Source organism: Salmo trutta, chromosome 24, assembly GCF_901001165.1.
Source record: "Salmo trutta chromosome 24, fSalTru1.1, whole genome shotgun sequence".
Lineage (NCBI taxonomy): Eukaryota > Metazoa > Chordata > Actinopteri > Salmoniformes > Salmonidae > Salmo > Salmo trutta.
In genome coordinates this window covers 15,892,162-15,915,384 of record NC_042980.1, presented here as the reverse complement: position 1 = coordinate 15,915,384, position 23,223 = coordinate 15,892,162, and the positions used below count along the sequence as shown (strand labels likewise).

The following is a 23,223-nucleotide window of genomic DNA, read 5'->3' as shown; positions in this document are numbered from 1 at the left end:
TCTCCAGCTGTGGAATATACACAATGTCATGGTTATGTGGAGCACAATATTGCTAAATGTTGTGCCCAAACCTTTTGCTTTGCCCCAATGTTGTAGCCTGTGCCGTCTGAGCTTCCCCTGTGTTTTGTTGACGTGTTCTGGAAAGAGGGGGCAAAGCAAGGCTGTAAAATCAATTGAGTGATTTGCAGCTTTCAGATGAACAGTAGGAGGCTCTCAGTGACGCACTGTTTTCCATTCTGCAGCGCAATGGTCACAGCAGGACACTTAATTATACTTATATGCAATTATATGCAAAATCAATATGTTTCAAGCTGTCTTCTCCAAGGCGAGCGCGTTAAAGCCAGGCACCATGGAGGCAGTTTGGGAGAAAGAAGGGGACAGTCAAGGGATGGAGAGAGAGGAGCCCCCCCCCCCCCCCCCAAAAAAAATCAAGCCGTCCTCAATCTCTTTAGCCCCCAGTCCCCTCTGAATCCTGGGGACATTCCTGTCATGGCTTTGCTCTCCAGCCCCAGAGGTTTGGTTGCTGTGACATAATGACTTTGACAGCTGTGGCGGCCAGATCGCCACTTTTGCAAAATAAATTGTCGCTGTGTTTTTATCCGCAGCTTGGGGTTAGGTCTTGGGCTTGGGGTGGAATGTGGGAAGAGTCGGGATCTTATCTATGATCCTATTTCAAGTAAAATATCCATGCATTTTATCTCACTAAATAACACACTTTTACAGTCTCCCTTGATGTAAATTAAGCTCTTATTTTGTAACCGCACCCCTTTACTGTAAGGGTTGTCTGTCCCAGACTCAACACACACACACACACACACACACACACACACACACACACACACACACACACACACACACTACCATTCAAAAGTTTCGGGTCACTTAGAAATGTCCTTGTTTTTTAAAGAAAAGCACATTTTTTGTCCATTAAAATAACATCAAATTGATCAGAAATACAGTGTAGACATTGTTAATGTTGTAAATGACTATTGTAGCTGGAATTTTTTTTTTTAAGGGAATATCTACTTAAATTTAGAGGCCCATTATCAGAAACTCACTCCTGTGTTCCAATGGCACGTTGTGTTAGCTAATCCAAGTTCATAATTTAAAAAGGCTAATTGATCATTAGAACTACTCCCTTCCCAGAACAGCGCAAACTGGCTCTAACCAGAATAGAAAGAGTGGGAGGCCCCGGTGCACAACTGAGCAAGACGACAAGTACATTTGAGTGTCTAGTTTGAGAAACAGACGCCGCACAAGTCCTTAACTGGCAGCTTCATTAAATAGTACCCGCAAAACACCAGTCTCAACGTGAAGAGGCGACTCCGGGATGCTGGCCTTCAGTCTGAGATATGGCTTTTTCTTTGCAACTCTGCCTAGGCCAGCATCCTGGAGTCGCCTCTTCACTGTTGACGATTAGATTGGTGTTTTGCGGGTACTATTTAATGAAGCTCCCAGTTGAGGACTGTTTCTCAAGCTAGACACTCTAATGTACTTGTCCTCTTGCTCAGTTGTGCACTGGGGCCTCCCACTCTTTCTATTCTGGTTAGATCCAGTTTGCGCTGTTCTGTGAAGGGAGTAGTAAGAGATCTTCAGTTTCTTGGCAATTTCTCGCATGGAATAGCCTTCATTTCTCAGAACAAGAATAGACTGACAGGTTTTATAAGAAAGCTATTTGTTTCTGGCCATTTTGAGCCTGTAATCGAACCCACAAATTCCGATGCTCCAGATACTCAACTAGTCTAAAGAAGGCCAGTTGTATTGCTTCTTTAAACAGAACAACAGTTTTCAGCTGTCTTAACATAATTGCAAAAGGGTTTTCTAATGATCAATTAGCCTTTTTAAAATGATAAACTTGGATTAGCTAACACAACGTGCCATTGGAACACAGGAGTGATAGTTGCTGATAATGGACCTCTGTATTCCTACGTAGATATTCCATTAAAAAAAAAACTTTCCAGCTACAATAGTCATTTACAACATTAACAATGTCTACACTGTATTTCTGATCAATTTGATGTTATTTTAATGGACAACAAATGTGTTTTTCTTTCAAAAACGAGTACATTTCTAAGCGGGTGTGCATATAGCTCACTGACATGGTGTGATTTTTGGAGGAAGATGTTTGACAGTCTTATCACCAGGGCTGTCTCCTTATTCTTCCCCCCATTGTCAGTCTTAGGCTCCTGCTGCAATAGTCCCCCTGAGCTCTGGGCTCTCCTACATGACCTGCATCTCAATGATCAGTCACTCCTCAGCCCTGTTCCTTGCTTTACAGTCTTGATACTCACACAAGCATGCGTGCACACACACACACACATACAGTCTCTTTTGGATCTTGGATGTCTTTTGGCTGTAGCAGTTATATTAGCATGGCGACATTATCGCCTTTACTGTTCGGATTGGACTGACAATGAACAGACTAATGCATGCGATCGTCATGTCAGATGACCTTTTGCCATTACATGATTTTGTTATGTAAATCGAAGCAGTCGGGATTTGATCCCTACTTTAATCCTCTCTATATGGTGATGTCGTGATGCATACATATGGGATTACTTTGCACCGCTGCGCTGTTAAAAACACAACACAGAGGCGGAGAGAGCGAGAGAACACACTGCCTCAGAGACTGCCTCCTCCCTCTTCACATCTGTTTCCAATGAAAGCACCACAAGGAGTCACCGAATGGGAACGCTTCTGTCCTGTAACCAAGCCTCTGATCTCAGCCCGACCTAGTTTTTCCAAATGGAGAAACGGACATAGGAATAATCTAACAAACCATTTTCAGTGCCCAGTGCAGTTTCACTGTGTCTGGCTTCCCAGATGCTGCTCTGTGCCGTGGCCAGCTGCCTGGATCCCCAGTCTCCACACACACAGCCAGGCCTGGCCAGCTAGGAGACCCTGGTAGACCCAGTCCCTGGATCCCCAGTCTCCACACACAGCCAGGCCTGGCCAGCTAGGAGACCCTGGTAGACCCAGTCCCTGGATCCCCAGTCTCCACACACAGCCAGGCCTGGCCAGCTAGGAGACCCTGGTAGATCCAGTCCCTGGATCCCCAGTCTCCACACACAGCCAGGCCTGGCCAGCTAGGAGACCATGGTAGACCCAGTCCCTGGATCCCCAGTCTCCACACACAGCCAGGCCTGGCCAGCTAGGAGACCCTGGTAGACCCAGTCCCTGGATCCCCAGTCTCCACACACAGCCAGGCCTGGCCAGCTAGGAGACCCTGGTAGACCCAGTCCCTGGATCCCCAGTCTCCACACACAGCCAGGCCTGGCCAGCTAGGAGACCCTGGTAGACCCAGTCCACAGCATGACATCTGGGGGAGACCTCAACCCTCAGACCTGCTTAATGTCTCATCTCTAACCAGGCATGACCCCTTTGTTCCACACCTGTCTGAGTTTATGGAGTGTGTGTGGACCCCCCCCAGGAGAGGTTTGGTGTGCAGTGGGCTGGCTCATGGTGGGGAAGGTGGACCATACAATGTACTCAGCGGGGGTAGACTGGAGAGACGAGGGAGAGGTACAAAGCCAAACACCTGACAGCATGTTTACAAACAGCAAGGAGGCGGAGAAGGAGGGGGAGGAGGCCTGGGTTTGGCTGTAACCACCAACACAAGCAGACATGAGCGCAGACAGACTGTCATCTCTGTTTACCCCTCTCCTGTCAGCTGGAGCATGTAGAGGTCAGTTTACCGAGAAGTACATGCCTCCGCTGGAACATATAAACACTGCTAACATCCGATGAGACCGTGTTCAAACAAGTTCAATCTAGACACAGCTTTCCAGGATGTCTGGCCACAATTGGTATACAGAGATGGGCTGAAATCGGATTGACACCGGCATTACTGTGCAGACCATCTGAAAAGCTGCTTAGATGAAGGTTTAAAGCAGAGTAATTTGTGACATTCTCCTGTGACTGTAGAGGACGATAGAAATGGCAGCTGCCAAGTGTGATATTTGCTGATGTAGTGGGACCTTTTTGATAGTGAGTTCTGTGCCATGGGGATTGGACCAGATATCATGTGTGTGTGACATGTGATTGAGTGTTTGTGTACCCTGGGAGAGAAATGTGTGTGTGCAGAGAACATGTGTGCTCCCGGAAGAGGTGTGTGTGTGTGTGTGTGTGTGTGTGTGTGTGTGTGTGTGTGTATTTGTGTCTGTCTCAATGTGCATGTCTGTGCGCACATGTGAGAGAAAGCAATGTGTGTGTCTTATCAGGCAGAGCAGGCTGTGTACTACTGTATGCGGAGTGATGGTGGCTGTGCCTTGGCAGTGATCAATCACTGTGGCTCGTGCTTCATTAATGACTGGGGATCTTATTGTGTTGGCGGTGGCAGCGGTCGCAGATGGCAGGACTATTACTGCACTACCCTGTCCCTCTGCTTTTAATCAGGCTCTCCGCTAGTCTACTCTACCCACTCTACTCCACCCTACCCTACCCCACCCTACCCTACTCCACTCTACCCTACCCTACCCCACTCCACCCTACTCTACCCTACCCTACCCCACCCTACCCTACTCCACTCTACCCTACCCTACCCTACCCCACTCCACCCTACTCTACCCTACCCTACCCCACCCTACCCTACTCCACTCTACCCTACCCTACCCCACTCCACCCTACTCTACCCTACCCCACCCTACCCTACTCCACCCTACCCTACCCCACTCCACCCTACCCCACCCTACCCCACCCTACCCCACCCTACCCCACCCTACTCCACCCTACTCTACCCCACCCTACCCCACCCTACCACACCCTACTCTACCCTACTCTACTCCACCCTAGTCTACCCTAGTCTACCCTAGTCTACCCTACTCTACCCTACCCCACCCTACTCTACCCTAGTCTACCCTACTCCACTCCACCCTACCCCACCCTACCCTACTCTACCCTACTCTACCCTAGTCTACCCTAGTCTACCCTACTCCACCCCACCCTACTCTACCCTACTCTACCCTAGTCTACCCTAGTCTACCCCACCCTACTCTACCGTACTCTGCTCTGTTCTGCAGCTCTGAATGAAACCCACTGAGACCCACTCTTTATCCTCTTTATGTCCATTTGAGTTTCTATCCTTCACTCTGTCCCACTGGATTCCTCCTTGTTCTCCAGGAACAAGTGTTGCACTATGTTATAGTACTAAGTACAGAAAACCCGGGCTACTGACTTAGATTTCCTCTCTGTATTAAAACTAGGCCTACGACTGTTTTTCTGTGGAGAGTTCTGACACTGCTGGTTTACGGCTGGTTGGTTCTGCAGCAGCACGGCCTTGGCAGGCAGGCAGCAGTGTGGGTGGTTGTTTGGCTGGTGTCTGCTCTTGTGTCCTCTAGCCTCCTGCTCCCCTGTGGTCTCACCCAACACCCTTCCTCCATATGGAATCTGCTGGTCCTATGTGGTGGGCGCTGTGGTGCCCAGAGCTCCCTACATGCCGCAGTCAGAAGGGAGAGATAAAGTAGGGAACCTATGGAGAGAGAAGCTGTGTTGATGCTTCTTTTGGACACTTCAGTTGAATGGATTATTATGCTAGTGATGCAATTAACTGTTTAATGAACACTGAAATAAGTGAGTGTAGTAATGGAAAACAATTCCCATTGGTTAGTTATGAGGGTTGCCCGCTTGTGATTGGAAGAGGTCACTATATAATCCAGGAAGTAGAGAAGGCCTTAGTTCCAATGACTGCCCTTAGAGAGGGATAGCGCTTTGTGGAGAAGGAGAGGAGTACGTCGTGGGCGGAGGAGGTATAGAGAGTAGGAGAGGGGGGGGTGGAAGGCAGGGGAGGCTGGAATGGAATCAGTGGAACAGAGTGAAACGTGTTTTCCATATGTTAGATGTGTTTGATACCATTCCATTAATTCCATTCCAGACATTACAATGAGCCCGTCCAACTATAGTTCCTCCCACCAGTAGAGTAGGAGAGGAGGGAGGGGTGCAGAAGGGTGGAAGCAGTCTGTCTCAAATGGTGCTGGGTCATTATCCTACACTCTTAGAAAAAAGGGTTGCGAAAGGGTTCTTCGGCTGTCCCCATAGGAGAACCCTTTTTGGTTCCAGGTAGAACCCGTTTTGGTTCTAAGTAGAACCTTCTGCGATCCATGCAACCAAAAGGGTTCTACCTGGAACCAAAAAGGTTATTTCAAAGGGTTCTCCTATGGGGACAGCCGGTGAAGATTTTAGGGTCTAGATGGCACCTTTTTTTCTAAGAGTGTAGACAGGGTGGGACTGTTACTATAAACACTGGAATAACTGTGCTACGTTCTGCTCCGGTGAAAACCAGTCCGAATGCAGCCTGGCTAAACGGCCCACTCCCTTCCTCTCTGCCATGCTTCAGTCGTCTTAGGAGTTTTCTAATAGGAGTTGTGGCTTTAAACTGCAGTCCCTGACATCCCTTTGTGCCTCTAAATGAGGAAGGTTTTCCTCTATAAAGGCAGGGCTGCTATTTGGGGTTGCTTTGGCGTTGGCTGTGTTTGTTCCCCTGGGATTGGAAAGGAAGTAGTGGGTGAAAAACAGCCAGATGACCGACTCAGACGGAGACTTGAAAGAGTTGTCGTGGAGGAATGGACCTCCTAGGTGAGCCGGGCTACCAGTAGATCAGCTTCAAAGAGCGCTGTGCCATCGACAGTCCCCACGGTGACGCTGGTAATTCAGAACAAAGTCCCAGGGACAGACCCGTCCCCCCTGTCTGTCTGATCCTCAGTGTCCCTACCCCCGGGCCTCCGTAGAGGGAGGGGGATGCTTTGAGCAATCATCTGGAACCTGGGAGTGAAAGGAGAGGGAGTGGTGGCGCGTTAAGTCAACTAGGATATGACTTCTATGAAGCCACCCACTATCCATCAAGTCAGTCAAACTACACTCAGTCACTACTGCAAATGTCACTATTGTTTGTCTGTGCCATTCCTCCTAAACCGCTAAGTCCTAGAGGGATGATGAGATCCAGTCCTGAATGTGCTCTCATGCTCGTTGGTCCTTGATTAGACTTGCAGATGGAGTTTGCTGAGGGGATTTCCAGTGAAATGTCATCAGAAGGAGTCTTTGAAACCGGGGGGGGACAATATCATCCTTAGTTCAAGTACACATTGCTCATTGAATGGTTGAGCTAGTGAATGCCAGCCCGCCCACCTTACAGTCAAAAGACAATCACTACTGCACCATGTATTTCTGGAACTTACCATGTATGTTTCTGTCTTTTACAGCAAAGAGCCTCTGGCAAGGTGGTGTTTGACCTGGTGTGTACCCACCTGAACCTCGTTGAAGGGGACTACTTCAGCCTAGAGTACCAAGACCACCACAAGATGATGGTGAGGGAAGAAAAAAGCACAGGGGTTGGGCGTTAGGATGCACCGACTGGGCGTTAGGATGCATCTTCTTTATGTCTTAAGTGTAGAAGCTTTAAATTCATATCTCTATGCCGACTAAGGCACGTTTTGTTTTCCTTCTCTTCACAGGTTTGGCTAGACCTTCTTAAGCCAATAGTCAAGCAGCTGAGACGTAAGTACCCAGACTTCATTACACGCTTTCACACGGCGAACAATGGACAGTTCAGTCTTAATTTGCTTCGACTGACACTGTTGTTGTTGCTGCTAACAGAAGAAAATGAATCAAGCCAAAACATGGAAACATTAAATGTCTTTGAAAGAAGGAGACAGCTAGGAGAATTAATTTAGTTGTGGCGTCTCAAAACCATGTCTCATCCGAGCAAACCTAATCACACACAGAGACCATCTTTCTTCCAGTCGGAGGCTCTGCTGTTAAACTTTTACATCTCCAGTCATAAAACATTCATGAAGTCTTATAAAAGACTGGTTTGCTCATCTACAAATGAGGACGTGGTGCGCAAGAGCCAATCCACTTCTTCCTTGCTATGATCGGTGTGAGAGAACCCAGATTCAGGTCTGAGGGAAATAAAGTACAGGAAGGAATGATAGAGATTCTAATTCCTAATTCTATGATAGGAATCTCCCTCATTTTAGAATGTGTAAATTTGTATTGTCTTGGTTGTGACTCTTCTCCTTTAACCATGCCATCATCTCACTTCCACAGGGCCCAAGCACACAGTCCTGCGATTTGTGGTGAAGTTTTTCCCCCCTGACCACACCCAACTACTGGAGGAACTGACTAGGTAAGACTAAACAGGAAGAAGCCTATTAAACCACAGGAGATTTAACAAGCAACATACCAGCCGCCATTTCAGAGGAACCTTCAGTCTGCGAAGCTCAGCTATAAGATTTCCTCATCTACAGGTGCTTAATAATTGGAATTTGTATTCAGCTGACGAGCTGTCAGTGCATGAAGTCGTACAGGGATGACTGCACAGCACACAGCAGGCTATCAGCAGGCGTATTATGCAGTCTTTCCATTAGAGTAAGTCATTCTCGGGTCAGATCTGTGTGTGGAAACGACTGCGATGTCACAGAATATAACTGCTAATTCAGAAGTGACTAATGTGTTCCAGCCAACCAGCAGATTTATTTTCTGCCTCGGACATATAATTCATGCCGTCCGTGTTTTAAACCTGCCAGGTTTTTTAATGTAGCACCTTCAAATGGTGCTGGTTATTTCCATTGGACTAATGTTTTTCTGATGTATATTTTCTCGTTATGTCATAATTCCTTGACCCTACAGAAGGTTACAGTTGATATTGGATGGGTAACTAAAGACCGTTATCCATAGATAAGATCGTTGCTCTGCAGTCCAATTGTCTTCGTTAAATGCAGTTTTTTGGGGGGTTTGTACTGTACACCCCTATGATGCAATCGTAAGGGGTCAGTCAACAGTCAGTACTTCTGGGTGTGGTGACATGTATGTGCCAAGAAGCTGTCTTTCTGAACCTGTTGCATTATAGATTGTATTTGGCAAGCTGGGATCACCTCCAAGTGGTTCCTTTTGAGGTTGCTTCCTCCTGCGTTGTCGTCTGACAGGTTTTGCGATGTTAACCACACACAGCCAGCCATCCTGTTGACTCTGTTCTAACCTGTCTCTCTGTGCCGTCTTGTTCAGGTACCTCTTCGCCCTGCAGATCAAGCATGACCTTGCCTGTGGACGCCTGGCCTGCAACGACAGTAGCGCAGCCCTGCTGGTCTCCCATATTATCCAGTGTACGTCTCTCTGTTACTTTATGGCTTAGTGGATCACAGGGCCAATAGAGAAGATAGATGTGTAGGGAAACACGTTATGTTGCTCGTGCCGTCTTCAAACTGTGCCGACCAGGATGTGTTGCAGCATCCCAAATTTGACAATCAGTGTGTTGCCATGGATACCTTTTTATAGTCTTCGTCTGCAATGAAATCTGGATAGACTGACGGCTTCAGAATAACCAAACGTGTCAGTACCCTTCCCAGAAAACATCCGTTCCTCAGCCTGCCAGGATTCTAATGCTAGAGGGAGCTGTCAAAGTGGGATTCTAGAGGCAAGAGAGACAGATGAGGATGTATTCCATTCAATCTATTCTCATCTATTCTATTTAGGGCTGTAAGCGAATGATCCAAATTATCAACCTGCGGTGGCACAGATACACACTGCACACAATGTATTACAATGTCATAACATGAACCCTTTGTCCTCCAGCTGAGATTGGGGACTTTGAGGAGAGCCAGAGTCGGCAGCACCTCCTCAACAACAACTACATTCCAGACCAGGTGGCTCTGATCGACAAGATCATGGAGTTCCACTCAAAGAATGTGTGAGTAACTCCTCTGTAACTGGTTTGTCTGCACTGGAACCAGAGTTGTATGCAGGCATTATTCAGGTCCACTCTGAACAGGAAAAGGTCGTAAAAGACCCTTATACTTTCCAAGGCAACGTTTAATACGCAGATGACACAGTCGGGAAAGTCGCCACTGAATGAATAGAGTGCTTTGTTCCAGTGTGTTAACTGACATGGCATTCTTCGTCATGTTTAGACAAGGCAAAGCCCCCTGGGCTGGTTGAGTGGTTAGGGCCTGGAGGTGAATGTGTGTCTGCTTTATTAGCAACCCTGCTCAGGTCCCCAGAAAAGTTCTGGAATCTACCCGGATCACAGCCTAATGAGCAACACACCGCACCAGACTTCAGCATGGAAAACAGCTAACAACTTTGGATTTCCATTGTTATATCTCTCCTGTCTAGTCAGCTGACAGGTTGGCACAAGGGAAACGGTTGCTTGAACTCACTCACTGTAGCCTCTCCTACTCCCAGTATTTTTTTCCTCTTATAATCTCTTTCCTAATTGGATAGTTCTGTACTCCTGGGAGAACACACGGTGGAAGGCTTCCGTATCCCACAATCCCCTCAGTGTCCTCCTCATCGTTGCAGCTGGCTGGCTCTAAACATGTGCCAGGAGGACATGGTCAGCCCTTCCCTCACCCCCCCAGTCCTCCACGCTACACTGGTGTCACGGCGGAGATGGGAGATCACCAGGCAGCTGACAAGATGAAAGGAGCTCCGTTAGATTTGACTGTCCTCCCCGACTTGTTCTTTTTTTCCCTGTCTTTTCAGCTGATAACACTAACCACAGTTCTCCTGGCAGGGAGCCATGGCTAGAGTTAAATCTCAAATTAACTACAGCACACAGGAAACAGGAAAGCTTTTTCACAGATAAGAATTAGGGAAATGAGGTACTATGCAACTTCGTTTCTACCCAGAACTCGGTGGTGTGTGGTGTCAGCTTAAATGTGGGAACACAGATTGGCTTGTGGCTTGGTCTCTCACCACAATTACAGAACATATAGGAATATGTATTTGATGGTAGATGGTATTCCGATTTAAGGTACAGTTCTTGGTTTAGAGCAGCCAGGTTCAGAAGCCCAAAATGGATGTAAAATGTAACTGTTTGTTGACCCCTGGAATTGTGACGCATCCCACCTCAACGCCACCTTGCCGTGATTGTGAAACTTATAAGAGACTTGTGTGAGACTGCGTCAAAAGTAGGGCACTATAAAGGGAATAGAGTGTCATTTGGGACATGTCCTTGGAGGCCTATGAGACTTGACGCAGGCTGCTGTCTGTGTGCTTGTAGGGGTCAGACGCCAGCAGAGTCGGACTACCAGCTGCTGGAGGTGGCACGCAGGCTGGAGCTGTACGGAGTGAGACTGCATCCTGCCAAGGACCGCGAGGGCAGCAAGCTGAGCCTGGCCGTGGCGCACACTGGTGTCCTGGTCTTTCAGGTGACCGATACTACTTTACAGGTCAACACCCAGTAGAGCTGGATGGAGTTAGAGGATTTGTAGACTGCTGTTTATAATTAGAAACTTACAGGATGTTTGATCAAATGTTTGATGTGGATGGTGTAATAGCAAATTGGTAGTTTAAATGATTAACCAGCTTGGTTATGCCACACTTGCTTGCAGCTGTTCTGCTTTTCAATTGCTCTTTGAAGTGGAATTGAGTTGGCAGGCTTTTGACATGTGACAGTTTCTCTGTTCACAAATCTATTGGGATTAAGAGCTAGCTAGTTCTATTTGAGGAATGTGGAGCTGATGTTTGATGGCAGGATTAGGAAAACGAACAGGCTGATTTTTATTGCATGTCACACGCCATGTTAAACCATTGTGTGAACTTATACATCGGCTGCAGGGACACACCAAGATCAATGCCTTCAACTGGTCCAAAGTGCGCAAATTGAGCTTCAAAAGGAAGCGGTTTCTCATCAAGCTCAGACCTGACCTGAACGTAAGTCATCTGGCCATAGACTATAAGAATTTAAAATAATAATCATAACCAATGCCTAAGGGCGTTCAGCCCTGAGTTTTTCCATTGATGTGTGTTACATCTATATCTGTCCCACCCTGCAGCAGAGCTCTTACCAGGACACTCTGGAGTTCCTGATGGGTAGCCGGGACTGCTGTAAAGTCTTCTGGAAGATCTGTGTGGAATACCACGCCTTCTTCCGCCTCTTCGAGGAGCCCAAACCCAAGCCCAAGCCTGTCCTCTTCACCCGAGGCTCCTCCTTCAGATTCAGGTAGACAAGCTGGCCCCTCGAGGGCCCCTGGGGCCACACAATAATAAAACAGTCTCTCAGGACACAGGATAGAGCAGGTTTGATGAAGAACCAGTCAGTACCTCAGTCTGAATCTCATTTACTAACTGTCACCCGGACAAAGCTGCTCCAGCTCTGCTGTAAATTCACTGACCTCAATCATCTCCCTTGCTACTTTTCTCACTGCAGCGGTCGGACCCAGAAGCAGGTGATTGATTACGTGAAGGATTCTGAGTTTAAGAAGATTCCCTTTGAAAGGTAAAGACTTAGGGCTCTATTTTTGGTTGACGTTAAGCCAGCGCGATTGTCAATTCTTCTATTTTCATACCCTAGTGCCAGGATTGGTAATTTACCTGTCTTATATGAGCTCGCTTGCGCTAATGTGGGATGGGTGGCAATATCGGAGGTGTGTCCTTAAAAACGTGCGCCGAAGTGCCAATTTCAGTATGCGCCGGTGGGGATATTTCAGAAATAATTATACAAAACCAATCGAATGTTATATATATACACTACCGTTCAAAGGTTTGGGGTCACAAATGACTATTGTAGCTGGAAACGGCAGATTTTGTATGGAATATCTACATAGGCCCATTATCAGCAACCATCACTCCTGTGTTCCAATGGCACGTTGTGTTAGCTAATCTAAGTTTATCATTCCAAAAGGCTAATTGATCATTAGAAAACCTTTTCAAAATTGTTAGCACAGCTGAAAATTGTTTTTCTGATTAAAGAAGCAATAAAAATGGCCTTTAGACTAGTTGAGTATCTGGAGCATCAACATTTGTGGGCTCGATTTCAGGCTCAAAATGTCCAGATACAAAGCACTTTCTTCTGAAACTCGTCAGTCTATTCTTGTTCTGAGAAATGAAGGCTATTCCATGCGAGAAATTGCCAAGAAGCTGAAGATCTCGTACTACTCCCTTCACAGAACAGCGCAAACTGGCTCTAACCAGAATAGAAAGTGGAGTGGGAGGACCCGGTGCACAACTGAGCAAGAGGACAAGTACATTAGTGTCTAGTTTGAGAAACAGACACCACACAAGTCCTCAACTGTCATTAAATAGTACCCGCAAAACACCAGTCTCAACGTCAACAGTGAAGAGGCGGCTCCAGGATGCTGGCCTTCTAGGATGCTGCAAAGAAAAAGCCATATCTCAGACTGGCCAATAAAAATAAAATATTAATATGGGCAAAAGAACACCGACACTGGACAAAGGAACTCTTCCTAGAAGGCCAGCATCCCTGAGTCGCCTCTTCGCTGTTGACTTTGAGACTGTTGTTTTGGAATCGGTACATCGACACATCGAAAATCTCTTCCCAACTATTTTCCAATTTATATGGCACAGCCATCAATTTTTAGTCCTTAAATGAACCACACATGTGGAGATCATCCAGTCACCTACTCTGTGTCTCACAAAGACACGGCGGCTGGAACCAAAAATCTCAAATTTGGACTCCTCAGACAAAAGGACAGATTTCCACCGATCTAATGTCCATTGCTCGTGTTTCTTGGCCCAAGCAAGTCTCTACTTATTATTGGTGTCCTTTAGCAGCAATTCGACCATGAAGGCCTGATTTCACAAAGTCTCCTCTGAACAGTTGATGTTGTTGTCTGTTACTTGATCTCTGAAGCATTTATTTGGGCTGGTAACTATAATTAACTTATCCTCTGCAGTAGAGGTAACTCTGGGTCTTCCTTTCCTGTGGCGGTCCTCGTGAAAGCCAGTTTCATCATAGCGCTTGATGGTTTTTGCGACTGCACTTGAAGAAACTTTCAAAGTTCTTGACATTTTCCAGATTGACTGACCTTCATATGTTAAAGTAATGATGGACTGTCATTTCTCTTTGCTTATTTGAGCTGTTCTTGCCATAATATGGACTTGGTCTTTTACCAAATAGGGCTATCTTCTGTATACCACCCCTACCTTGTCACCACACAAGTGTTTGGCTCAAACGCATTAAGAAGGAAAGGTATTCCACAAATTAACTTTTAACAAGACAAACCTGTTAATTGAAATTCATTCCAGGTGACTACCTCATGAGGCTGGTTGAGAGAATGCCAAGAGTGTGCAAAGCTATCGTCAAGGAAAAGGGTGGCTACTTTGAAGAATCTCAAATATAAAATATATTTGGATTTGTATAATACTTTTTTGTTTACTACATGATTCCATATGTGTTATTTCATAGTTTTGTTCACCATTATTCTACAATGTAAAAAATAAAGAAAAACCCATGAAGGAGTAGTGTCCAAACCTTTAACTGGACTGTATATTTAAAATAATATATATATATATATATATATATAAAAATCAAATATATATATATATATATATATAAAAATCAAATATATATATATGGGGGATTGGAAACTATGCCGACAATTACATCGATAGAAGCCGCAATGTTGAAGCTGATAACAAAAATAAAATAAGAAAATCCTGTTTCACTTGATTTAAAAACCAAGCATACCCCTTCTCCTCATCACCAAAGCTTTATTAAAATATCAAGTTTGGCAGCAGCAAAACAGTGAGTGGAAATCCCCTTTTATCCATATACAGTTGAAGTCGGAAGTTTACCGTCATGGGACCCGTGATTAGATAACCCGGTGACACTCGTATTTAGAAACATTGAAGTTATTTTCCTGTAACAACTGGCTTGTTTTTCGTTTGATTAAAAAAAGAACTCCTTTTAGTAGACTGCCCTTACCCTACGATAACGAAAGCTGGTTTAACAGCAATGTGTCAGGTTTCATTCTCATCCTGGCCAATTATTAGCCAAGGAGCCTATTCATAAAAGTTTTCTAAATGGTCTACTCGCGAGATTTTTGCTGACCTACGTTTTCAATGTTCACAAGTCACATCGACCTACCTGCAGTGCATACTCCATTCGGTTTGCATCCATCCCCATTTCCAAAGAGCGCCTCTTGTCCAGTTAACAAAGACGCACTTCTCCAAACATAGGCTGTTCAAAATGTGCTGTCCTATAACGCCATATTAAAGCTAAGCTTAGGCTATATCTTGCTTATTGAGAACATGCCTCACAGAAACATTATCATTTATGGGAGCCTAGTATTTTGTTTTTGAGGAGAAGTGCCATGCGTAAAGACCTATACTAGTTGAAGCCAATTACAATGTTGACTGTCAACATTCCAAACCTATTGAGCAAACACTGGATTTTTTATTTTTTTACTGTTGCTATCACTTGTTACTGTAGCCTGTGCTATTTAATAAACTGTAGTATCAATCCACAATGGACTAGGATGAGAATATTCCGTGCCCCCAGCCGAATTAACTGTCAATAACCTACAGAACTTGACGCGTATGCCGTATTAAGCTATGGAACGCCTTGATTGGCCAGTGGGTGGCCCAGCCCTCGTCACACCTACAACTTATTTATTCATCAAAACCCAGCCCTTTCGCACTACCGCCAGCTATTGCGCTCGTAATAACGGCTGTGAAAATAGCAAAAAAACGATTCTGACACACCCCTCGGACCTACGATACATGTATAGCGCTACCGCCGGCGCTTAGATTTACCATCGGTTTGTTCAAATAGAACCCTTTTAATGGGGGTGTTTTTATATCTAGTTATACAGAGACCGGATGTGCGAAGGTTTGCCAGGTGTATAACATGTTCACTTTCTGTCACCCTGTCTCCTCTTCAGGAAACACAGTAGGGTTCAGCACAGCAGCAGCCGCCTGTCTCCACTGCCTTCCCCGCACCGCCCTCAAGTGCCAAAAGAAGTCAGTGTCTCCTTAGAGGCTAGTGTACTAAATGGCACTTTGTGGAACAGTCTCTATCTGCTAGCCAACCCAGCATGTTTCCATCTAGGAAGATTAGAACATGAAAAATATAGTGTGTAGAACAGTGTTAATAATTGAGTGGAATAAATAACTAACTAATCCATGACACAAAAACTCTAGTTCCTTGTTTAACTGTTAAATATAACCTTTAGCCCTCTCTTTCTCGCTCTTCTCCGTTCGCCACAGAGTGTGAGCCGTGCTCCAGGAGACGTAGTGGACTCTCCGCCCCGCCGTCACTGGAAGGAGTCCGTGTTGGTGAGCGCTGAAGACCCATCGGCCCTGCGGACCAGAGGCAGCCCCTCCAGCCAGAGGAATGTGGCAAACAGCGAGGACAGGCCAGGCCCCGGGGCAGAACCAGGCCCAGCCAGGCAGCCCCACCCAGAACATCTGAACACAGGTCCAGCCTCCCGGGGCGCTAAGGGCAGCAGCTCCTCCATCCCCTACATTGACTGCAGTGATATAGATAGTGAATACGACGTGGCCAAGGGCCGGGTTACCAGGTCTCACCCTAATGAGTGCTATGGGGAGGAGGCGGCGGGCCCCCGCCATGGCAGTATAAACGAGCGAGAACTCGCTCTGGGTAGGATGAGGTACATGGAGTCCCCTCCCTCTCCAAAACCCCCCCTCAATATGAGCCGTGCATTAGATGAGTCGGGAAACCTGGCGTTCTTCGGCGGTGGTCCGCCCTGTGGCCCCCTCCATAGCACTATGATGGAGGATTTGGGGGGTCGTGGTATTGGGGATCAGCGTAGCAGCAGCCCCCTGACGGTCCGCCATATGTTAGGCTCTAAGAGCACCACATCAAGCCCCGTTATGAGCACCTTCCACCGGACAGGTTCGCTCAGCCACGCCGAGCAGAACGGCTACGGCTCCCGGCTCCCGCGCTGGGACGACCCGGGTCACGGGGGCTTTAACGCCCGGGGGGGCCCTGGGGGGCCCCGAGATGAGGGCCAGGCCCCGCCCCACTACGGCAGCTACTCACCCATCGTGGCCCGCTCGCCACACTTACAGAAGCTCCACAACATGCGTAACCGTTCCGACACTGACCCCTTCGTCCTGAGCCCGCAGCAGGCCACCTCCACGCCCTCCCACGATCCCCGACCTGTCGTCTCCCGCAACGAGCGCATGGCTGCTCTGGAGCGCCGCATGATGGCCAATGGCCTGTCTGCCCCCGGCCAGCCCAAGCCCAGCCCCTTACAGAAGCTGTACAGCCGCGGTGGCGTAGACCACATAGGGGCTGTTCAGATGATTGACGGCTCCACCAGCAGTGGCACCGAGTCCAGTGACTCGGAGACCGAGACCACCACGGGCAGCTCCAGCAGCCACCCGCTGACCTATGGTAACCCCATGGCCATGGGGGTCAACTCCTCCCCCATGCCCAGGAACAAATACTCCTTCGGTAGCCTCCAGCTGGATGAGGAGTTGGAGGAAGATGGCTGCCTTAATTTTAGTGACGAGGACGGGGCTCAGGTGTTCAGCTGTTAGGCTAGCCTTGAGAAAAGAAGTCCAGAGACCTGCCCTGTAGGCAGGGTAGGGTGGCTTTGGGTCTGAGAGGAGATGGGATGGTTAGCGTGGTAGATGGTGATAGCTATGCCAGTTTGTGTGGAGGGACAGATGTTGCTTAGGAGGGTTTAAGTCAAGGCACTACTAACCCCCTTCACACTCCTCTGTCGCTGTGCTCAGTATACAGTAGAGTACGCTCAACCATGAGCCAGCCTGACACTCTGTTTCCCATTGGGTTGCTCTGCCCTTTAACTGAGGGAGAGAGGGATGAAGGCTCTCTCTGTTCTCTTCTACCCTTAGGGAGTTAACCTTTCATGTCTTCTCGGATTGTATTGGTGTCTGCACACACCAGGTGGTTCTGAATTAGAGAGATTATCGTTTTCTAGTGCCAAGTCCTTTGAACAAACACTGCATGAATGAAATGCAGTGGTCGGTGAGGGTTTCAAACACCCCGATGCTCTGTAGCTTAACGTTTGGGATGAAGTCGAGGGAATTATTGTTTCACACTCCGTCTGCGGTGATGCATTGTAGGGTTTATTGATTGTCGGAGGGTTCCAATGCTCTGTCTAATGCCGTCATGTGTCTTCATATAACACAGGGGTGGGCAACTCCAGTCCTCGGGGGGGCCTGATTGGTGTCACAGTTTTGCCAGCGCCAGCTGACACACCTGACTCCATTAATCAACTAATCCTGACCTTCAGTTTAGAACGCAGTTAGTTGAATCAGCGGTGTTTGCTAGGGATGTGGAGAGACGTGTGACACCACTCCAGCCCGAGGACTGGAGTCGCCCATCGCTGATATAACATCCATTCTGTAAATTGACAATATGTTGTTGTTTGATAGCATGTCGATGGGGGAGTTGGTTTACGTTTTATACGGTACTGTATATGCACTTGTATTGCTTTTGTAATCGATATGATTGTATCTGTAGACTTTTGTGATGGATTGGTTCGTGTTGAGTATACTGTGTCTAGAAATAGAGGAGACGGACAGGCCGTTTCCTGTAATGTTCTGTGTTAATGTTCTGTGTCTGTGATTAGTTGTTGATATTTAGGAGGGCACAATAGCATTGAGTATAGACGTGGGTTTTGCTTGTACTGTACATGCGGTTGATATCTAATTGGTGTCCGTAGTGAGAGAAGTAGGTCATGTCTTTGTTTGGTGCTGAGAAAGCTTCCAGTTCGCCTGCAGCACGTCCCAACTCCTCATTTCATATTCACTATGTTTACAGTAACCCTGTGTTCTGTACAAATGGCTCAACGGATTGAAATTCAGCCAACTACTGTTGACTGGTGTTTTATATATATCTGCAAACAGAGCCACAATAATTTTTCATAGACGTAGTTTGTTCTGGGGAACATCCGTTTTAACGAAGGAACGTTATTTTAAAGACTTGACATACCAGCAGATATCTACACCCGGTTAGTACTACTACTGACTGTGCTAGTACTAGTTGTCCAGAAAAGCATTTGTCTGTGGTTTTAGGCATGTTTTATTAGACCTAAGAGAGTGTGTGTGTGTGTGAGAGACCTCAGGTGTCGGTGGTATAATATGGCTCTGATGCCCACTGTTGGCATCTCTTCTTCTCCTTGTCTACCTAAACATCTCTTGTAAGCGTTCATTCTCTATTGTTCAGCGAACTCCAGGGGTATACTTATCTCACTGATTTGTTCTTTTCCCCCAGCATTGCAAAGGTAGCCATTTTTCCCTAACAAAATTACTCTGCACTTTTGTGTTTATTTGTTTTCTTGCTGTCCCCGATTTTTTTCTTTTTTTTTTCTTTCTTTTGCTTCATTCTCCTTGTCATTTGTTTGCAGTGTATAATTTTGATTAAGGATTTATTGACCTTATATCACAATGTTTTTTTTGTTTGTTTTTTTCGAATTTCCTTGTCCAATTTGAAACTCTGTTCTGTCAGCATGCAACACTTAAGGGGTTAAATCTCACCTTGTCTCTATTTCCCTGCTCTGGACGCATGTGAACCTGTTCCTGTACTGTCCTGATGTTTTTGCTGTTCTGTAACTGACTGTGAGAAGAGAAAAGGGGTTAAACTGGGTCTCCTTTACTGCAGTGGTCCCGGTAACTGTCAGCAGAGAGTACAGAGGACTAGAATGTAGGACTGGGGAATTGAGAAATGACAGGAACCAGAGAATAAGCGGGGAACATGGAGGCAGGTTTCAGTATGTGCTGTATGTTATGTGTCTGAAAGGCAATTTAAGGGCAGCGTCTCAAAGTCTCAGCTCATCCATCAATGCCTCGGGCTTCTGCTAGTCTAGGATCTTTGAGACGCTTTTAGCTTGGACTTCTTCCATGTGTACGTAGTATTTATTATCTATTGTGTCGTTTTATGATATTGGTCCTATTTATTAACATGGTCCAAAATGAATATAAACTGTAAATAATAACACAATGTTTTTACCCGATTCATTGATGACTTCCAGGTTAAGTGTGAGAGGGAACAGTATGAGAGTAGTGCTGGTCACTGGATCACTGCAGGCAAGGAGAACCCTGTCAGGTACACCAAGCACTGTCTTATGGCTCTGTGGCATTGGGCTGTTGCACACGGCTGATATTTCGGGTCCTGATTTGTATACGATACCAAGACATTCACTACACCTACTCTATAGTAATATATTGTGTGCCAGGCTTCAACTCACGGCTCTATAGGCCAGGCTTGCGTGTGTGTGCTAGTCTCAGCCGCGCTTGGCTCCATTGCATGTCCAAGAAGCTAACCCAGGGCTCAGGCATGATGTTGATGCTTTCTTGCCCTGGCTGTTTCACGATGTATGTACCCTCACCTCACTCTCTCACTCCTACCTACTGTAACATTTCACCAGGCAGATATCACTCACACCAGACAAGCCAGTAGCACTTTCAGCAGCAAAGTCCAATTTGATCCATCTGAGACGACAATGTGCATTACGTTACGATGATTACTGCTCACCCATTAAACTTTGATTTTTAAGTTCAATTTTACAACGAGTGGACACAAAATGCTTCTTCTGCAGATTGTGCTGCTCCTACGATTGACACAATTGATTTGTATAATATAGCTTGGGCGTACAATCGGTATGCTCCCTCTAAAGCAACTGACTGTCTTAATGAAGTATTAATAAAGTGGTATCCGTAGTAATACTGCAATAGAGAGATTATTCTGGGAAGCGCTTTGTGCACTGTGACACCTACAGGTACTATTAGACAAGTCCCAGAATATGCTTGTTGTAAATTCCAACTTGACTTGTTTCTCTTTCCCTCTTTCTCTCACTCACTCGCTCTCTTACTCACTTCCGTCACACACTGTTTGCTACGGTCTCGTGTTGATGTTGCTTTGACACTCACTGGGCTCTTGATACTGATTTTTACCGGCTCTTCTCTTTCCCGGGGAGACTTTCTACACTTTTTAACCTTGTATACGGTTGTGCACTAGTGTCAATAAAGTTGACCTTTATGAAGTGGGACTCCGGAATCTTCTTTTATAAAGATCACCCCCCCCCCCCCCCCCCCCCCCCATCCCCCCGACATTGTCTCGTGACCGTTTTTAGATGCTAGTCCCATCCTCATCCTCCTGTGCCGTCGTAGATGTAGCATAGCTCTGTTAAATGTACGTGTGTGTTTATAGTGTGTTTTTTATATATATATACACTCATTTGTGTGTGTGTCTCGTGGCTGTGTTTATGTAGTCCGTGTTTGGTATTCCCGTGGTGCTCGTTGTCACAGCTGTCCCCTCCATCGTAGAATGTAGTGTCGTGGCGTCGGTAAGGTGTTCACCGGAGATGTTGCTGGTTTAATCATTGTTCTGTCCATGCCAACGTGGTGCTATCAGAGGACAGGAGACGGTAGTGGGCAAGTATGCAATCAAGTGTCCCTAGTGAACATCCTAGTGGCAGTGTAGTTGATTTAGGTAAGCGATTCCAGTCATTCATAATACTGTATTCAACCCAACAGCAGCGTAATCCTGATGGTATCATGCTGAAATGGCAGACATTACAGAGAGAGAAGAGCACTAGAGCTGTCTGGGCAGCAGAGTGAGTCATGGGTGACTCTTGTCTGGATGCAAGTAGCTACAGTAACTAGCTACAGTAACTAGCTACAGGCAAAGCACATCCCCCATTTTAGCTCTCATTATTATCCCTGGGACAATACTATAAGATGTATATGGCTGTAATTGAACTTGTTCACCTCTAACTCTTTCTCATTTCTCATCCCCCCTCTCCTTGGCTACAGCAGGAGTGGTGTCCAACAGCCCTCATCTCTCCGCCTCCTCCGGTAACTCCCAGGGCATGGTCAACGGTCAGAAGCCGGTCGAGCTCTGTGGTCACAGTCCGGACGGTCGGCAGCCCTCCCCCCTTACCAGCCCCCTGCTCAACGATGCCGGAAGTGTGCGCACCGACGATGAAGATGAGGTTCGGAGGAAGGTTTGTGGTCCAGAGAGGGCCCCTGTTAAAGGATTAGAACTAGAGAGGGATTGTTGTCAGTTGCTGTGTGGACGTCATTGTGGTTTTAAATCTCCAGTTAGCATAACCAGCTTCAAAGAGGCTACAGTCACATAGTACCTAAAATAGCAGAGGACCCAGATTACCTGGCCTAAATAGCTACACCACAGGGACCAGTGCTGTGAACACTGTACAAAATGTGATGTACCATAACTGGGCTACATGTCTTAACACTGGAATTGATGACACGAAATGTGAAGAAAATAACCCAAGACACAGTCTACAGCTTACTGTGTTGTCTCTGCTCAGTTAAACACTCTGTCCTCTTCCTTTCACAGAGATTCCCCACCGACAAGGCCTACTTTATTGCCAAGGAGCTGCTGACCACAGAGAGGACCTATCTGAAGGACCTGGAGGTCGTGACTGTGGTAAGACCCATCACCAGATAGATTCATCCGCTCTCTCAGGGACTCAACACTGATCTTTTGTTTATTTTCTCCCATGCTGTCCTCTGGGCAGAAAACATTGATTATTCCGGCTAGCTGCTTTACAAAAGAGCATATGGCAAACACACAGGGATCCATGCAGTGGTGGTGGGGGTGGGAGATGTTTTTTTGGGCAGGTGGGGAAAATACTCTGAGAATGCGATGAAATGTATTCATCTGTTTATCTCACCCAAGGCTGTGAATATACAGTGCAATGAGATCCATGGCCTTGAATGTCCCTGCTTAACGTTGGGCTGACAACCTATTTTAGTCATTTCCTTTTGGCTCCCACCGCCTCTGTACAGACAAACACATGGACGCCTTTTTGTTTGTCTCTCAAGGGAGACGCAAAAGAAAACAGGATATTAAAAGAAAGGCACATCTCCTTCCAGCGTATTGCAATCAGTGAAGGAGGAGGCTGTGAGTGTAGGTGTCACGTTTTATTAGTCGTACGGGATACACATGGTATACACCACCCAACGAAATGGTTACTTGCAAGTTCCTTCTCCGCAATGAAACAGCAATACGAAATGATAAAAGATAAGGATATGAACATAAAGTAAATGGCTCTGTGGAATAAAATAAACTTTTTAGCATGAGTATAATACAGCAACAATTTATAGTCCAATATTTACACGTCTTTTGGGAAAGGGGGGGATTGGGCGGCAAGTGTTTTAGTTGTGCTGTATGTAGCAGTCAGCATTCACCCTGTGAACATCATCTGGTTGTAGTAGCGTTCACAGATGTGGAAACAGCGACTGCAGAACCACTCTCTTCTCTCTCTGTTTATTTGGGCCGCCGCCGCTTCTTGTCTTCTCTGATGTTTAGAGAAGCCTTTTACACTTCTCATAAACATTTGTCTTGGCTGCTCTTTCTCTTTCGGTCACTCTTTGTCTCTCTCTTCTCTCTCTTTCTCATTCTTTCTAGTTTTTTTCCCTCCCCCTCTCCACCCTCCCCCATTGGCTGGTGTTGTTAAGTCATCTGAGAAACAGCTGCTGCCTGCTGTCTGCTTCCCAAGACCTTTCAGCAGCACCCTGCTTTACCTC

The 23,223-nt window shown here is 46.5% G+C and overlaps 1 protein-coding gene across 4 annotated transcripts in view; it reads left to right on the top strand.

Moving 5' to 3' along the window:
• The window catches only part of LOC115160803 (FERM, ARHGEF and pleckstrin domain-containing protein 1), an 82,065-nt gene that overhangs the window by 45,201 nt on the left and 13,641 nt on the right, over positions 1–23,223 (top strand). The window contains exons 3-15 of one of the 4 annotated variants that reach the window (XM_029711237.1): positions 7,194–7,298; positions 7,446–7,488; positions 8,041–8,119; positions 8,998–9,095; positions 9,565–9,679; positions 10,994–11,141; positions 11,551–11,646; positions 11,772–11,935; positions 12,143–12,211; positions 15,618–15,696; positions 15,943–16,153; positions 21,484–21,674; positions 22,031–22,120. In XM_029711237.1, coding sequence (XP_029567097.1) covers positions 7,194–7,298; positions 7,446–7,488; positions 8,041–8,119; positions 8,998–9,095; positions 9,565–9,679; positions 10,994–11,141; positions 11,551–11,646; positions 11,772–11,935; positions 12,143–12,211; positions 15,618–15,696; positions 15,943–16,153; positions 21,484–21,674; positions 22,031–22,120 — 1,488 coding nt within the window. Of the gene's footprint in view, positions 1–7,193; positions 7,299–7,445; positions 7,489–8,040; positions 8,120–8,997; positions 9,096–9,564; positions 9,680–10,993; positions 11,142–11,550; positions 11,647–11,768; positions 11,936–12,142; positions 12,212–15,617; positions 15,697–15,942; positions 16,154–21,483; positions 21,675–22,030; positions 22,121–23,223 lie in introns of all 4 variants that reach the window. The other 3 variants (XM_029711236.1, XM_029711238.1, XM_029711235.1) reach the window with 3 other exon arrangements.